Consider the following 16614-nt stretch of genomic DNA (forward strand, 5'->3'; position numbering starts at 1 on the left):
TGATTTCTTCATCTAAAAACTGTTCACATCTTTTGACCATTTATTGATTGGGAAATGACTTATATTCTTATAAATTTGACTCAGTTCTCTACATATTTGAGAAATGAGGCCTTTATCAGAGATATGTGCTTTAAAAATTGTTTCCCAGCTTTCTGCTTTCCTTCTAATCTTAGTTGCATTGGTTTTGTTTCTGCAAAAACTTTTAATTATCAAAATTATCCATTTTATTTCTCATAACGCTCTCTTGTTTGGTCTCCTGTTTGGTCATAAATCTTCCCTTATCCACAGGTAAACTATTCCATGCTCCCCTAATTTGCTTATGGTATCACCCTTTGTGTCTAAATCCTACACCCATCAGTACAACATTCTCAAATGATTTAGTGAGGTCAAGGAGGATAAGGATGGAAAAAGCCCATTAGACTTGGTGATTTGGTCATTGGTGACTTGTGAAAGAACAACTGGAAACAGTAGAGGAAGCTAGATGGCAAGGGGTTGAAGAGAAAGCAAGCAAATCATAAAGAAGGTGGCTATAGGCATCTTTTTCTAGAAATTTAGCAGAAAAATGGAGGATAGAAATGAGACAGTAGCTAGATTAAGTTGAAAGGTTATGCAAAGGGTTTTTTAGGATTGAAGAGAGAAGAATATTTAAAGGCAGGTAGGAGAAGCTGGTAGAAAATGAAAAATATTAAAAATGCATAGGAGAGGGGGCAGCTAGGTGGCACAGTGAATAAAGCACTGGCCCTGGATTCAGGAGGACCTGAGTTCAAATCTGGCCTCAGATATTTGACACTTATTAGCTGTGTGATCCTGGGCAAGTCACTTAACCCTCATTGCCCCACCAAAAAGAAATGCATAGGAGAGAGGAGGAAATGTCAAGTAAGGGGGAAATGCATAGAAGGGAATGGGATTGGGGGCATAGGTAGGATTGGCATAAGCAGGAAAGGAATATTTCTTTCTCTGAGATCTGAGGGAGGGAAGAGAAAGAGGGTGATAACACTAAGAAATTTTGAGAATTGAAGGAGGGAAATTAAGAGTGTTCCTATAGAATGGCCTCAATCTTCTCAGTGCATTAGAAAGCTAAGTTATTTTCTGTAAGTTTAAGGCATAGCATTTGGGATGAAGATGAGACATGAAGAAAGGAAGGTTGAAACAGGGGCTGGAAGAATCAGATAGAAAGCTAATAATAACAGAAAGGAATAGAAGAATTGTGGAGTAGCAATAAAATTGCAGCAGCTGTTACAAACTAATGTTCATGTAATTATTTTAAAATTTATTTTATTTTATTTTTTTGCAGGCAATGGGGGTTAAGTGACTTGCCCAGGGTCACACAGCTAGTAAGTGTTAAGTGTCTGAGGCCGGATTTGAACTCAGGTACTCCTGAATCCAGGGCCGGTGCTTTAACCACTGCGCCATCTAGCTGCCCCGTAATTATTTTTTAATTAATTTTTTATATATTTTGTTTTTACATCACCTACATTTCACAATGTATCTCCCCTGCACCCACACACCTCCCAGAGAGCAATTACTTCTACCAAAGAATAAAAAGAAGGGGGAAAATTCAGCAAAACTTATCAACATATCAAATATTTCTAATATCCAACATTTCACAACCACATACCCTACCTCTACAAAAAAAGCAGGAAGATATACCCTCTCATATTTCTTCTCTTTTTTCATATTTCTTCTTTAGGGACAAACTAGGTCATTATTCTTTTGATGCTTTCAGTGATGGTTATTTTCTCTGTTTTTATTTATTATTATTTTTAAAAAATGTATTGGGGTTTTTAAAACATTCTTTTTCTAAAAATTGAGTTGCAAATTCTCTCCTTTCCTACCCAATGAGAAAACAAGCAAAATAATATCAATTATACATGTGAAGTCATATTGTAATTATTTTGTTGATTTTGTTCCAGAGGCAAGTAGGTAATGGATTAGATAGAGTGCAGGACCTGGAGTCAAGAAGACCAGAATTCAAATCCAGCCTCAGACACTGACTATCTGGGTGACCCTGAACAAGTCACCAAACCTCTTTCTCAGTTTTAAAAATTGTAAAATGGGATTAATAATACCTAACTTCACCGGGCTGTTGCATGGATCAAATGAGATAATATTGGTAAACTGTTTAGCACAATGACACAATACCTAGGTGCTTAACAAATGCTTGTTTCCTTCTTTTTCTTTTTTTCTTTTTTTTTTTTGGTGAGGCAATTTGGGTTAAGTGACTTGCCCAGGGTCACACAGCCAGTAAGTGTTAAGTGTTTGAGGTCAGATTTGAACTCAGGTCCTCCTGAATCCAGGGCCAGTGTTCTATCCACTGTGCCATCTAGCTGCCCCTCTTTTTTCTTTCCATCTACATTGTTCTCATTGTGTGTGTGTTAGTTTCCTTGTTTAGTTTACTTCACTTTTACCAGTTCATATGTCTTCCCATGTTTCCTTGTGTTCATCATATTCATAATTTTTTCCCTCAGAATAACATTCCATTACATTCATGTACCACAATTTGTTTAGCCTTTCCCCAACCAAATGGCATCTGTCTTGTTTCTAGTTCCTCATTAGTTCAAAAAGTACTGGTTTAAATAACTTGGTCCATCTAGGGCCTTTCTTTTTCTCACAAACCTTCCTTTATTATATGCCTAGAAATTAATTATTTCACATTGGTTTTCAAAAATAAGTTTAAAATACCTTGATTTACAAGAAAAAAACTTTAAACAAATCATCATTTTCCCATAGTCTATCTGCTATGTAAGAAAATGATTCTTTCAACATCAAACTTCAGAGATAGAAGGGCTATTTAAATAATATGCTGGAAAATAGCTTCCCAGCCTCAGGAATGTAGGGATATGGGGTGAAGTTTAAAGGTTGATCTTAAGATCTCCATAAGTAAGATAGACCATAAACTTATTGAAACTCTAAAAGTGTTAAGGACTGGATAAGAAAGTGAAACTGAAATGTCTTGCTCAGAGGCTAAAAGTAGGAGCAAAAGACTTCTTAGACTTTCTTGTAAATAACATAAATTCCTAAAATGAATTTTATCTTAAAAAATGGGAGACTAGACAAAGACAGGTGGTGTTACTAGGTGAAGCTTGATGTTTTAACTGAGAAAGGGCATTACATTCTAGGGTCCTTTGTGCAATCTTAATCTTGTTCAGTTGTTTCAGTCATGTCCAACTCTCTGAACCATTTGGGGTTTTCTTGGCAAGGTTAATCTGCCTTAATATTGAAACTGAGCTAAAATGAGAAAGTTCAGGAGACTTGAAAGTCCAACTTAAAGTTGACTCACAAGAGTTTATAATTAGGGGAAAGTGAAGGAATGATAATATGTTTTTCATAGACACATGATTTAATGGTTTATTTTAATGTATCTTTGTGATTAATCAAGGCTATAATGGGAATATATAATATAAAATATAATAAAGAATCCTTTTTGTATACTAATGAATATGTCCAGCATATTTAAACTAATAAACAGATATAAAAAATTTATGGATGCCTTTTACTTTTATATCACCCAAATTTCTAAATGAATTCATCCTTCTTCTTTCTCCAGAATCCATTCTCTTGTAGCAATAATTTACAAACAATTTTTAGAACAATTTCAAATTTTTTTCCAGAATGGTTAAGCCCTGTAGTTTGAATGGTATGGCACGGAATCTATAAATTAATTTGCATAGTATTTTCACTTTTCTTTAAATGTTGTTTTGTAATTGTATTTCTATGTCTTGAATGTATTTTGTTAAATTGACTACCAGTTATTTAATTAATTTTGTAGGCATTTTGAATGGGATTTCCCTTTTCATTATTTCCTCCTGGATTTTGTTATTGCTATATAGAAACATGGACAATTTTTTGGATTTATTTTCTATCTTGCTGCTTTACTGAAGCTATTATATGTGTCAATTGTTTCTTTTCTGATTCTCTAGGGTTTTCTATACACGCTATCATGTCATCTACAAACACTGGTAGTTTAGCCTTCTCTCTGTCAATGTTTATGTTTATAATTTCTTTCTCTTGTCTTATGCTTTAACTAGCATTTCTAGAAAACATCACAGAAAAATATCACTAGAAAACAATTAGGGTAGACTACTTTTAAGGACTCTTCCTGCTCAAACACTTTGAGATTCTGTAAAGATTGTACTTTCTAGGGTTGTCCTGTGTCCTCCTCACTCTAAGATACAGTAAGAAGTCTTGGCTATCATACTTGGTGCCCCATCAATCTCTAAACTTGTATCCCCTCATTAGATTTTGATCTCCTTGAGGGAAGAAGCTGTCTTTTGCAACTGTTTGCATTCCCAGTGCTTAATGGAGTGCTTCATACATAGAAGGAGCTTAATAAATGGTTGATTGAATAATCTGTAAAGCTTAGCTTTTACAGTGTGATGAATAATCATTATTTTTGGTAAATCATAGATTTTGGCCAGTTCCCAGAAACTTAATCTTTGCTCTTGTACAGTATCTTCAATGTCCATTCAAAAATTTCAGCATTTGAAATTTCAATGGGAAGCTTGTATGAATTTCATGGACTATGGGTTCCTGAATGGAATGGTGTTAGGGAGTTATGGAATTCCTAAACTCCTTCCACAGTACTAATTCTTCCCACCTTGGCCCATTTCACTGGAGATTAATAAAGCATAAGGCAAATTTAATTGGCATCAATGATAGGAAGTTTCTGGGAGGAGAGTAAGGACCCCAAACAAAGAGAGATGCACACAAATACAGTACAGGGTTTTACACAACCTTGGGGAGCCATTATAGCCAGTCCAGGGAGACTCCTTATCTAGGAAAGTTGAGTAATAAGGAGAGGTTTCAAGTGATTTGTGGGGGAGAATGTGTTAACTTTGGAAGATCAAGTTTGTTCCAGTATTTTCACTGTAATTAATCTTGTCTGAATTTTGTTTGAGAAATTCCCCCCAAATAGAGCAGACTTCCTTCATGATAGAATCGTTGGGTTCCATCCTGTTGCTAAAATAAAATAAAATATGACCTAAGGGGGGGGGGAGCAGCTAGGTGGCCCAGTGGATAAAGCACTGGCCTTGGATTCAGGAGGACCTGAGTTCAAATCCCAGCCTCAGACACTTGATACTTAACTAGCTGTGTGACCCTGGGCAAGTTACTTAACTCTCATTGCCCTGCAAAAACAAAAACAAAAAACCAAAATATAACCTAAGGGTCTGTCTATTTACCCAACCTGTAAGCTTTTGTTTCTTTGACCTCTAAGGTTACTTTTTTGGGGGAGCAGGGCAATGAGGGTTAAGTGACTTGCCCAGGGTCACACAGCTAGTAAGTGTCAAGTGTCTGAGGCCGGATTTGAACTCAGGTCCTCCTGAATCCAGGGCCAATGCTTTATCCACTGGGCTACCCAGCTGCCCCTCTAAGGTTACTTTTTCTGGTAAGGTGTTTTCTCCAAACCTCTTCCACCTCTGCTGAATGGGGAAGTATTCATTAAGCCAAAGAATTTCCCCTTCTACAGAGAGGGTCCTTAGCACCGGGGGAAAAGGGAAAGTTCTTATAACCAAAAATATTCTCTCCTCATTCCCTAGATTCCACAGTCCTTTGAGATAAGCTTTGATCTCTTTCTGGAGTCTTTAAAATGCAACTCCTACTGGAAGGCATATCAGGCAATGGGATATTTCCAGATTGTGGTTTGATTTAGCAGATTACTTGCTTCCAAAGACTTAGAAAGCAGCTAGAAGTTAATGAAAGACTAGGGGGAAGGTAAAGAGGAAGGTTCATATAAATGTCTTGAAGGTTTAGATAATATATCTTCATCAGCTTCATAATATTACCTAGGGCTCCCTAGAAAGAATGTACAGGCTGAAAAGAATAAGATTTCTAACTTGTGGGGCCTAAAAGTCCTCTCTCTCTCTCTCTCTCTCTCTCTCTCTCTCTCTCTCTCTCTCTCTCTCTCTCTCTCTCTCTCTCTCCCTCCCTCCCTCCCTCCCTCCCTCCCTCCCTCCCTCTCTCTCTCTCTCTCTCTCTCTCTCTCTCTCTGCCACGGACTAATCTAACCCTGCTTTGGTTTTATCTTTATCTTATCCAAAGCCTCAGCTTTGAGAAATAGTCACGTGTAGTTGAGAGTGCTGGATTCAGGAGTCAGGAAAATATGGTTCAAATCCCACCTCCGACAAGAAAAATTGAGGATTGTTTTGGAATCCAAGAGATATCCATGAAGTCCTACCGTATGGTATCGTTATTATATTATGTATATTAACGTTTGGGAATCGTCAGTATGCTAGCTAGCAAGGGAAGCCCACCCCCATCTTACAGAGGTGGAAACTGAGGCCAGAGAGATTTCGCGATTTTGCTCAAGGTCACACAACTAATTAGGTGGAAGATCAAGAAAGAGAAACCAGAGCTCCAATCTCAACCCTTCGAGTATAAAGATCTTGTCACATCTAGGACAGCAAAGAATGAAGTCTTTGCAGCCAGGGATCCTACCCCCCCCCCCCCCCCCGTTATTTTAGAGAGAGGCAAGGGTGGAGTCAAACCTCTTGATTGGAAAGCAAGACAATAATCGGAAGGATTTTGAGCAGGAATACGTAGCCTACCCCTCTGCCAGTCTAGTGAAGCCTTATTTAATAGTCAACTAGTACTTATTCTGCTCTTACTCCTGTAGAGTATTCCCTACATTCATAATTGAAGGATTGCTAAAGTGTTAAATTTCAAAGAATGAGTGAAAATAAAGATGAAACTTTTTTTTCCCACCACCCAAATGCATGGATTCCCTGAAATCTATCCGCGAACTGTCAATATCACTGATTGAGAAAGAAGCAAGGCACTTTGCTTCTTGCACCGCGGGTGCATGCAGTGTTTAGGGACGCAAGGTCGGCTGAGCCCTGCAGCAAAGCATCCGGAAAGCAACTGAAGCTCCCAGGATACCGGGCGCGCTCGCGCTCTTAACAGGCGGTGGGAAATGAGGCAGCAGTTCCGAGGCGGAGCGAGCGAGAGAGCAAGCTTGCGAGCGCGCGGTCTCCGGGAGTGGCCACGCCGGGAGGGCGCTCGGCCGCTCTATAGCCCGCGGAGCCAGGGAGCAGGGGCGGTGGGAGGGGTTTGGGGATCCTGCGCACTTGAGCTTCCTCCTCCCTCTCCAGGTGGCGACAGCAGCAGGAGGCGGGGCTGCCGCAGCCCCAGGAGCAGCAGCAGCAAGAGCTGAAGCTGGAGCTGAAGCAGCAGCAGCAGCAGCAGCAGCCGCCGCCGCCGCCGCCTCAGCAGCAGCCTCCACCACCGCCGCGGAATCCCCTCTGGGTGCAGAAGTGAGCGCAGAGCCGCCACGCCGGCGACAGTGGGAGTAGGACCCGAGGCTGCACGGGTGGTTCAGAGGCAGCAGCTGCATCTCCTCAGCTCGGGAAGCCGGACAGGCGGGAGAGGAAGCCAAAGTAGAGCGCTCCCAGGTTGCCCCAGCGGGGCCATGGTGCCACCGCTTCTCCCGGCGCCCCGGGCAAGCCCGGGGCCCCCGCCGCCTCTGCTGCTCGGGCTGTTGCTGCTACTGCTGCAGCTGTGCAGGGGTCTGAGCGCCGAGGACAGCGGCGCCATGGAAGAGATCGCCACAGAGAAGGAGGCGGAGGAGAGCCACCGGCAGGACAGTGTGAGCCTCCTGACGTTCATCCTGCTCCTCACCCTCACCATCCTCACCATCTGGCTCTTCAAACACCGCCGGGTGCGCTTCCTGCATGAGACCGGCCTGGCTATGATCTATGGTGAGACCCCCGGGCACCGCCCCCCCCTCCCCCATCCCAACCCGAAATTCCGGCCTGGAGAGAGCACTCTGGAGATGGTGCAGGGCGTGCACCCCTGGTTCTTGCAGCCTGGAGGGGCGCAAAAGCCAGGGAGGGGAGGTGTCTGCCCCTATTGCCTTGGGCCAGACCTGAGAGCTATCTCCCGTTTTTTGAGGGATGTGGGCGTGCGCTGGACCCTGAGCTTCGACTCTTCCCCGCCCCTTCTCTTCCTTTCCCTCGTAAATGTCGCTTCCATTTCCCACAGTGGCCACGATGTTGAGCCTAAGGTTAGGGGGTTTACTGTCTTTGCTGCTCTGACCATAGGTGGATTCCCAACCCTTTCCTCCACCCCGCTCCGTTCCCTAAGACTTCCATTTTAGACGATCCTCTGCCTTTGGATCACCCTTTTACCCCCCTTCCGCAGCCCCCGAATAAAAAAGGTGCACCCCAGTTGGCTGCCACTTACAGGTTTGACAGTATTATCTGTAGTCTCTTAGGGACAATCCAGCCCTGGCTGCAGTGCATATGTGGGTGTGGGTTTGATGACCTAATTAGTGATGGCTTCTTTCTCCTCTTTGCAATCCCCTTTTTCTCCAAAACTTCACCTTCTGGGGGATAGGTGGGTAGGATAGAGTGAACATACAGTGGGGGATGAGAAAATAAGTGTTGCATTGCAAGAACTCCTAGATTTTGTCTTGTAGGGCCTACTGGAAGCATGCATCCATACTCGCTGGCTAAGATTAATCAATGTATAAGGTCTGTTTCTGTCATTTCTTTTCATTTGGGTTATTTTGATCAAGAAATGGGAGGCATGTGAATCGTGTTCATCTCCTTTGTCATGTTGTGTATACCTGGAGGGGAGAGGAAGAGGGAGAGGCTTTTATAACAAGATGATTGAAGAAGAAATCTAGCAAGTGAATTTCACTAGCTTTTTAATCTGTAGGCTCAAAAAGTCAGTGTGCAGGGCTAGCACAGTATAATAGAGCAGTAATGTGTTGCTTGTTTTAGGAACCAGTTTTTGGGGTTTTTTAAGAAAACCACTTAGCCTTGGGCCTTGATCTGGGAGATAGGGCTGCTGTGTCTCACTAGTGCCTGGATTGGATTCTGCCAGTTGCCCAGGCTAGTGAACAGTTTTGTGTTCATTAAATAGATTTTAGTTGTACTTCCACTTTGTAAAATCCCTCCTAATTACTTAGAGCATCTGGTAAAAAGAGTGGTGATTTAAATTCCTTATGTGTCTTCTTGATAACCCTTACTTAGAAAGGGTGGGGGTTGACTGCCAGTGCAGTATTGTATAGTAGTAGAGAAATTAAATCCTTGTATGATGTGAATTCAGATACACATTTCAATGGCAGAACACAGACTGGGACCTTGGTCTTCTTATTTGCAAATCGATATCACAGACAAAGAACCCACTATAATGTTGCTCATCTAGTAGGCACTTGTTGAGTTGTATTGAATGCAATGAAAATCTTAGATAATGTGGTAAGTTCATAATAGGACTATAACCACTGTTTACAAAAGGCTCCATCCATACTCCTAGGTGTAGTCTCTGCCAGTTTCCATCAGAGATTCTCTTTTCAGAATGGAAAGCAGGTCTTTGAAACTTTAATGTGAATTTTACACTGGCCCTGGTACTGAAGACCTGGGGTTGCTGGTTTGCTGCTATTAAGTAGCTCTATAGAGCTCATTGGCTACCAAGTAATTGCACTGAAACCCTATAAGAGACAAGGTTAGAAGGTGCTTTTCCAAACCCTCCAGTTTTGTGGTATCAGATACCCAAACAAGTCTTGCATTGTAACATGACCTGATGTAAAGCTGAGTTAGGTTACTGAAAAATGTAGGTCTGGGCATGAACATTGCCACTCTGTGCCTAACCATTGCACCGTATGGAGTTAGTGTCTGAATCCTAGATAATTAATGGCTGATGCAGTGGACTGCAGGTGCCTGGGAGGCTTCTGGGGCAAATTGTGTTGGGAGAATTTGAGTGAGCACAGTGTCATTTAAGAAGATCACCTGTTTTTGTCTCTAAGCCTGAATACAAATGAACCAAATTATCTCTTCATATGTGTAGGTAATGAGAGAAATATTTTTAACCTTACAGCAGCTAGGTCAGCTCTCTTGTATAGTTGTAAAGTACCTGCTAAAAGCTCCATTAGTTTCACAGGCCTATAGATATGAAAGTGAGTGCATGGACGACAATAAGTGGGCAATTTAATTTATTTTCTGGTTAGCATTGCCTGCTCAGGAGTGAGATGTTTCAAAGCTTTTTTTTTTTAAACAATAAGCTGTGGAATTTTCCTCTGCCGATGTTTTTTAAACTCATCCCAGCCTGCTTTTAGTCACTTGTGTCATGCTGCAGTGTACTGGTTCATTTTGTTAACATTCATTTCACTAGAACCTCCCCCACCAACTGGGAAACAAAGCAAAATTTTCAGTAGAATGCATCGGGAACCTCCCTTATAATCCATTTGATACAACTCTATTTCCTTCTGACTGTTGCTTTGGCTTGGGATAACAAATCTAGTTAACTGTCATTTTGTATTTGTCTGTGTCATGGTTAGCTAGGAAGTGACACTGGATGAGCATGTTTGTATACTTGGGAACATGGATAGGATCTGTACAAGGAAGGGCAAAACATCTGCTTCTGAGATCTTCTGTCTTCTGTTAACCATCATAGTATTAGGTGGAACCATTGTCATTCTATTGGATAATTATCCAATTTCCCTTGGAAGATAGTTTTGGCAAGTATTAGAATGAAAAAATTTCCAATTCAGAAGTATGAACAAGCATAATTTTCCAGAACTACCTTCCTCTTGTTTTAGCAATGGGAAATTAGAATCCAGTTCTCTTTGTTGAAATGAATGCTGTTTATATCCCTCTTTGGATATTAAGAAGCAAAAAACCAAAGGAAATGCACTGCAGCCATGTATATTATACAAAATGCTAATATCTTGTGAAGACATGATAATTATCAAACTTCCAGAAAAATGGTTCCTATTGTGAAACGCCCCAAACTTCTGCCTTAGAGTAACTGTTTTCTTGGAAAATTACAGTACCCTTTGAATATGCCTTTTTGTTTCTAGTTTCTCATCTCTCCAATCTATCCTTTACACAGCTGCCGGATTAATATTCCTTTATTTAAAGTTCTGAGTTCCAAATTCTATCCCCCTCTCATTCCCTCCCTCTCTGCCCTCCCCAAGGTTGCAAGCAATCAGTATAGGTTATACATGTGCAATTATGTAAAACATTTCCACATTAGGATTGACATTCCTAAAACAAACATCTGACCATGTCTTTCCTTTACTGAAAAATCTTCAATGGCTCACTGTTGTTTCTAGGATAAAATAGAAACTTCCTAGCTTGGCATTTGAAACATTCTATACATCTCCTGAGTACCTCTCCATTATTATTTCATGTTACTTTCCTCTGATCCAGTCAAAGCGGCCTGCTAGCCATTGCCCATTCTAATCTTTTGTGGCCATGCCATTACATAGGTCATCCTCCATTTCTGTAATGCATTTCTTCCTCACCACCATGTCTTTATTTCCTTCAAAGCACAGGACAGATACCCCTTCCCATGCCCGACTTTTCTGGATTTTCTCTTTCCTTCCATCCCCCAACTGGTAGCATACTTTCTCTCTCTTAAAGTAATTTTGTCTTAAAAGTCAGAGATAGTCTGAATGGAAGTTCCAGGTATAGAAAATAGCATGAACAAAAGCACATAGGTGGGGAAGTATAAAGAATTTTGTGAAATTTAACCTGACTGAAACATAATGCATGTAAAGGGCATTGATATGTATCTGTGTCCATGTTGTATCTTGATAGTGGAATGAAATTTCTTTGAGGGTAGGGGCTATTGATTTTTTTTTATCCCTTTATATCCCTAGTGCTTAACCCAGTGTAGTGCACATAGGGTTGTTGAATTGAATTCTATTCTAATCTCTTCTGCTTTTTATGGTGATGAAGGCAGAGGGCTTTAGCTTCAGTCCTATTATTGCCTCCTTCCCCTACCTCCAAAAACAGTGATTTGAATTTATTAGCCTGTCCTTCAAGATCCTTTTAAAGAAGGTACAAGATTTGCTACCCCACACTGTCACCCATTTAAATACTACAGTCAGATCACCTTTCTCGGACAATGGGATTGTTGCAACCTCAATTTCAAAACTGGTTTTTACTGGGTTTTATTAGGAGTAGGGGATGAGGAGGGACCTTCCCCCCCACAAGAAAATTACAGTACCTTGTGTTAGAAATAGTTTTCTTGATATGAATGTCTCAGCTGGTGCTTGTTATCTAAGCTCAGTAAGTTGATACACCTGCCTGTACCTTATACATATAGAGACCCACCCACCCACACTGAGTGCCTCCCTTCCAGGGAACGCTGTCAGCACCCATCTCCAAGACCACAGATGACTTTGGTTTGTTTCAACTAAACTTTTCTCAGAAGGGGAAAAACAAGCCCATCAACTACTTTCGCTAGAGAAGGGAGATTCCAGATATTGTAGAAGTGTCTGATGATTAAGCGCTGTGGTAACACTGGGGCAGTCATGCTTTGCGGTATAATTAGCAAATGTTTCAGTGGGGCCAGCTCTTCTTTTGAGGCGGGGGAAGGTGCTATAAACAGACTGGGTCCAATTAACTTCACTCCTGTATACTGTAGTTTCACTTCCCCCATAATATTTTTATCACAACTAATTTAGTGCCAGAATATTTTTCTTTTTTGCCACCCTAATCCTTCAACCTGGTTTTAACCTCCTCTGTCACCCCCCCACACACACACACACACTTCTGCCCCTCCCTTTATTACCCCTTTGCTAGTACTATGAGTTTGTTATTAATTTACCCTAAATCCTATATACTGATGTGTTATTCCGATGCTTGGGTTGTTATACAAAACTAAAGTATGGCTTAGTAAGAAGGCAAGATCAAGGAACAAGTGGAGGGAACAAGCATTTATTAAATGCCTTCTATATGTCTAGCAGACACTGTGCTAAGCACTTGATAAATATTTTCTCATTTGATCCTCACAACAACCCTAGGACATAAATGCTGTTATGTTCCCATTTTACAGGATAGGAAACTGAGGCAAACACAGGTTTGGTAGCCAAATCAGGGTTAGACAGCTAGTTTGAGGCTGGATTTGAACTCAGGTCCTCCTGACTACAGGTCCAGCATTATACCCACTACCACTTTGCTGCCTCTATATTCCTAGTCATATGGAATTAGTAATCAGATTCATGCAGTAGCTAGAGTTTAAGTTTTGAGCCCATAAGCAGAAATTTCAGAAAGGGCTTTTTGCTTGTTTAATCAAAGAATGAGCACTTTTCTATTGGAGAAACCTCACTTTCCTTTTGTTCTTCAGCTTGATGATTTCTTATTTTTGGTCTGTCCCAGGTTTGTTTGACTTCTTGGTAGGCATTCTTGTGTGTCAAGAATTAGCTGGTTTACAGAGAGGCAACCAACTGATGACAGAACCCTTGACAGATGTCAGCTACAAGAAAAATGCCTAATGATTAGTACAGTTTTCTTTGACCAATGTAGTTGATCACAGAAAACATTCTTAATATAGCATAACCAAATTTTGCTAAAAGATCACAATACCCCTCCTTTCCCTAACTGTCAAATTTGGCCAGTTGCCTACATAGACCATTTAAACAACAATTCTATAGAAATGAAAGTGTCCCCTGTAACATTTCACTTAAACACATGACTTTCACAGAATCCAGTGGCCATTAGGTAATGTGTCTTCATGTGACTTCCTTATGTCACAGACACGTTTTGTTTTCTTATGCGTTTCAACTTATTTATAAGGAAGAATATTTTCATGCCTTATTTAAGAGGAGAATATGGTAAAAGTAAATTTGCATTTACATCCTTTAAAAAAAGACCTATCTCTTGGAAATATTGTTAGCGTTTTGGGAAGTGAATCTTCATGGGTGATTTGCCTTAAAAGTGTTATACCAAAGAAACTATTTTTATTCTAGCTGTGCTGATTGTTCATTCTTCTGAAATTGGTTTAAATAATATTTCCCCTTTTCAAATAATAATTTTTCTAATTACATATAAAAACAATTTTAAAATTCATTTTTATAAAGTTTCAAGTTTCAAAAGGCAAGTTCCTTCCTTCTCTCCCCTCTTCCCTCCCTTAGACCATAAGCAATTTGATATTAGTTATATATGTGTAATCCTGTAAAACCTATTAAGTTGTTAAATAAAATTATTGTAGGTATATCTATGTGGTGCAAAGATTGGAATCCCACCCTCCCCCTCCCCAACCCACCCCAGGTCACTTCTGAGTCATCTCTAAACCATTCTATCTGTATTCAGGCCATCCTCATCATTCCCTATCCATTATTCCTGGACTCTGCCCCTGGGACTCTGGACCCAGATATAAGAGCTTTCACTTTACCTTGCTAGGAATCAGGACTCTACATCACTTCCTGGTCATTTCCAAACATAGTTGCTTCCTGCGCATGCACCACCCCTCTGGCAAGTATCCTTTTTAATGTGCTGTCACCTGTTAGAGTGTCAGCAATCTGAGGTCAGGGACCAGCTTGCTTGCTTGCATTTGTATCCCTAGTACACTTAGGGCACTTAGCACAGAGCCTGACCACTAATCAAGGCTTAATGATTACTAAACGAATTATAATTCATTCATACTCCTTAGATTTTTATTTTTTGGCGTTTGTGTCTTTTGTATTTACATGTAGCTTACATTTGCATTCTATGTTAAAGTTTACAAGATACTTTTCCTAACCACAGCTGGATAGAGACAGTCAGTTGGTGTAGTGGATAGAATGCCAAGCCTGGAGTCAGGAAGACTCATCTTCAAATCTGGCCCTACCCACTAGCTGTGTGACCTTGGGCAAGTCACTTTTGCCATAGGTACTTGTAAAATGAGCTGTAGAAGAAAATGGCAAATCACTTCAGTATTATTGCCAAGAAAACTCTTAAAAGGCAGGTAGTGTGTTACCCCCAATTTAAAGACAAGGAAATTAGGGCTCAAAAAACTAAAATTACTTCCCTCTAATAAATGTTGGAGCCAGAATTCACACCCAGTTCTTCTTTCTTTAAGACCAGTCTTTGTCACTACACTGTGCTGCTTCCTCCACTGTTACCCACATTTTCACTCTGCTGACATCCCATCTTAAATGTATTATCTTAAGTTTACTTCTTGTTTCTTGGCCTCTTCCAGAGGGGTCACTGGAAATGACTTTTTTTGACTTGTTTACATGTATGCTTAAGCATACTCTTGCTGTCAAGTCATTTTTCAGTTGTGTCCACCTCTTTGCAACTCCATTTGGGGTTCTCTTGGCAAAGATAATGGAGTCATTTGCTATTTCCTTCTCCAGTGTATTTTACAGGTGAGGAAACTGAGGCAAGCAGGGTCTAATGACTTGTTCAGGGTTACAAAGCTAGTAAAAAGTGTCTGAGGCCAGATTTGAACTCAGAAGATGAGTCTTCCTGACTTCAGTCCTGGCATTCTATCCACTGTACTACCTAGCTGCTGCAATTATACTCTACATTTTGTTACTAGTATTTGTGTATACATCTCATACCTTGTACTAGACTGTGGGCTCCTTGATGGCAGGGGTGCTGCAATTCCACTTCTATCTTCTTATCACTAGGGCCGAAAATTTTTTCTTACTGGTAGTAAGTTAATAAATGTTTGAATAAATGCATGAATAAATTTATTTCCTTCTAGGAGCTTAACCTTTAAGCTAAGTATTGAATAGTAAAATTAAGAAAATCAATGAAATTGATGGAATAATCTCCTTAGATTTATTATTTATTCTTTCATCGTTCAATTTTTTATTCTTGCCTAGCTGTTGAATTTTATTTTTAGTCAAGTTAGACTAATCCTTTTATTCCAACTTTATTATTTATTTTCAACATTCTTTTTTTTTCTTTTTTGCAGGGCAGTGATGGTTAAGTGACTTGCTCAGGGTTACACAGCTAGTAAGTGTCAAGTGTCTGAGACCACATTTGAACTCAGGTCCTCCTGAATCCAGGGCCAGTGCTTTATCCACTGTGCCACCTAGCTGCCCCATCAACATTCATTTTTTAAAAAATTTGTTTCTGGAATCTCTTCCTCCCTTCTGCTCCTGACCCTTCCCTTCCCATTGAGATGGCAAGAAATGTAATTAGATTACCTTTTTGGTGAGCTATTGGGGCTCACTTTTTCAAGAAATACAAACACATGACAATTTAAATCAGAATACATTAATATATTCTGAGATTGTGGAATACGTAATGTAGTCTAAGGAGAATATTCATCTCAACGGTGTTTCCACATGTTTTTTTTTTTTTGTATTGATCAAATTCTTCCAACTTTTTAGAGCTATTCTAAAATATCTATTAAAAGAAAGATATGGAAACTCTATTTAATTTATGTACTGTAAAGGACACATTTGTTTAAGGAAGAAGAAATGAAAGATGGGTAGTGTGGTATACCACTAGCGGTATGCTCTCAGGTTTCTGACTTTTTTCCTTTTGGGGGGAAAAAACCTCAGTTAAAACAATACCATTTTAGTGTGGTGGTGTCAAACTCAAATAGAAAAGGGGATCACCAAATAGTATATAATCCCTTCAGGCTGCAATTTACTTTGAAATGAAATGAGTATTTTTTGTGTGTGTGTGAGGCAATTGGGGTTAAGTGACTTGCCCAGGGTCACACAGCTAGTAAGTGTTAAGTGTCTGAGGCCGGTTTTGAACTCAGGTACTCCTGACTCCAGGGCAGGTGCTCTATCCACTGCGCCACCTAGCTGTCCCATGGAATTTGCTTTAGAAAACTGCATATAAACATTATGATACGTCTTTTTTATTTTGTTAAATATTCTCCAATAACATTTGTTGCAGCCTGAGTTGGACACTTCTGATATAGTACATCTTAAGGTTTAGA

General features: G+C 40.2%; 1 protein-coding gene across 1 annotated transcript in view; it reads left to right on the plus strand.

The window, feature by feature from the left end:
* Positions 1 to 7130: 7130 nt before the first annotated feature.
* SLC9A7 (solute carrier family 9 member A7) overlaps positions 7131 to 16614 on the plus strand; it is a 208406-nt gene continuing 198922 nt past the window's right edge. The window contains 1 exon segment of the mRNA XM_043998858.1: positions 7131 to 7694. Coding sequence (XP_043854793.1) covers positions 7406 to 7694 — 289 coding nt within the window. The 5' untranslated portion in view covers positions 7131 to 7405.

This window comes from Dromiciops gliroides, chromosome 3, assembly GCF_019393635.1.
Source record: "Dromiciops gliroides isolate mDroGli1 chromosome 3, mDroGli1.pri, whole genome shotgun sequence".
NCBI lineage: Eukaryota > Metazoa > Chordata > Mammalia > Microbiotheria > Microbiotheriidae > Dromiciops > Dromiciops gliroides.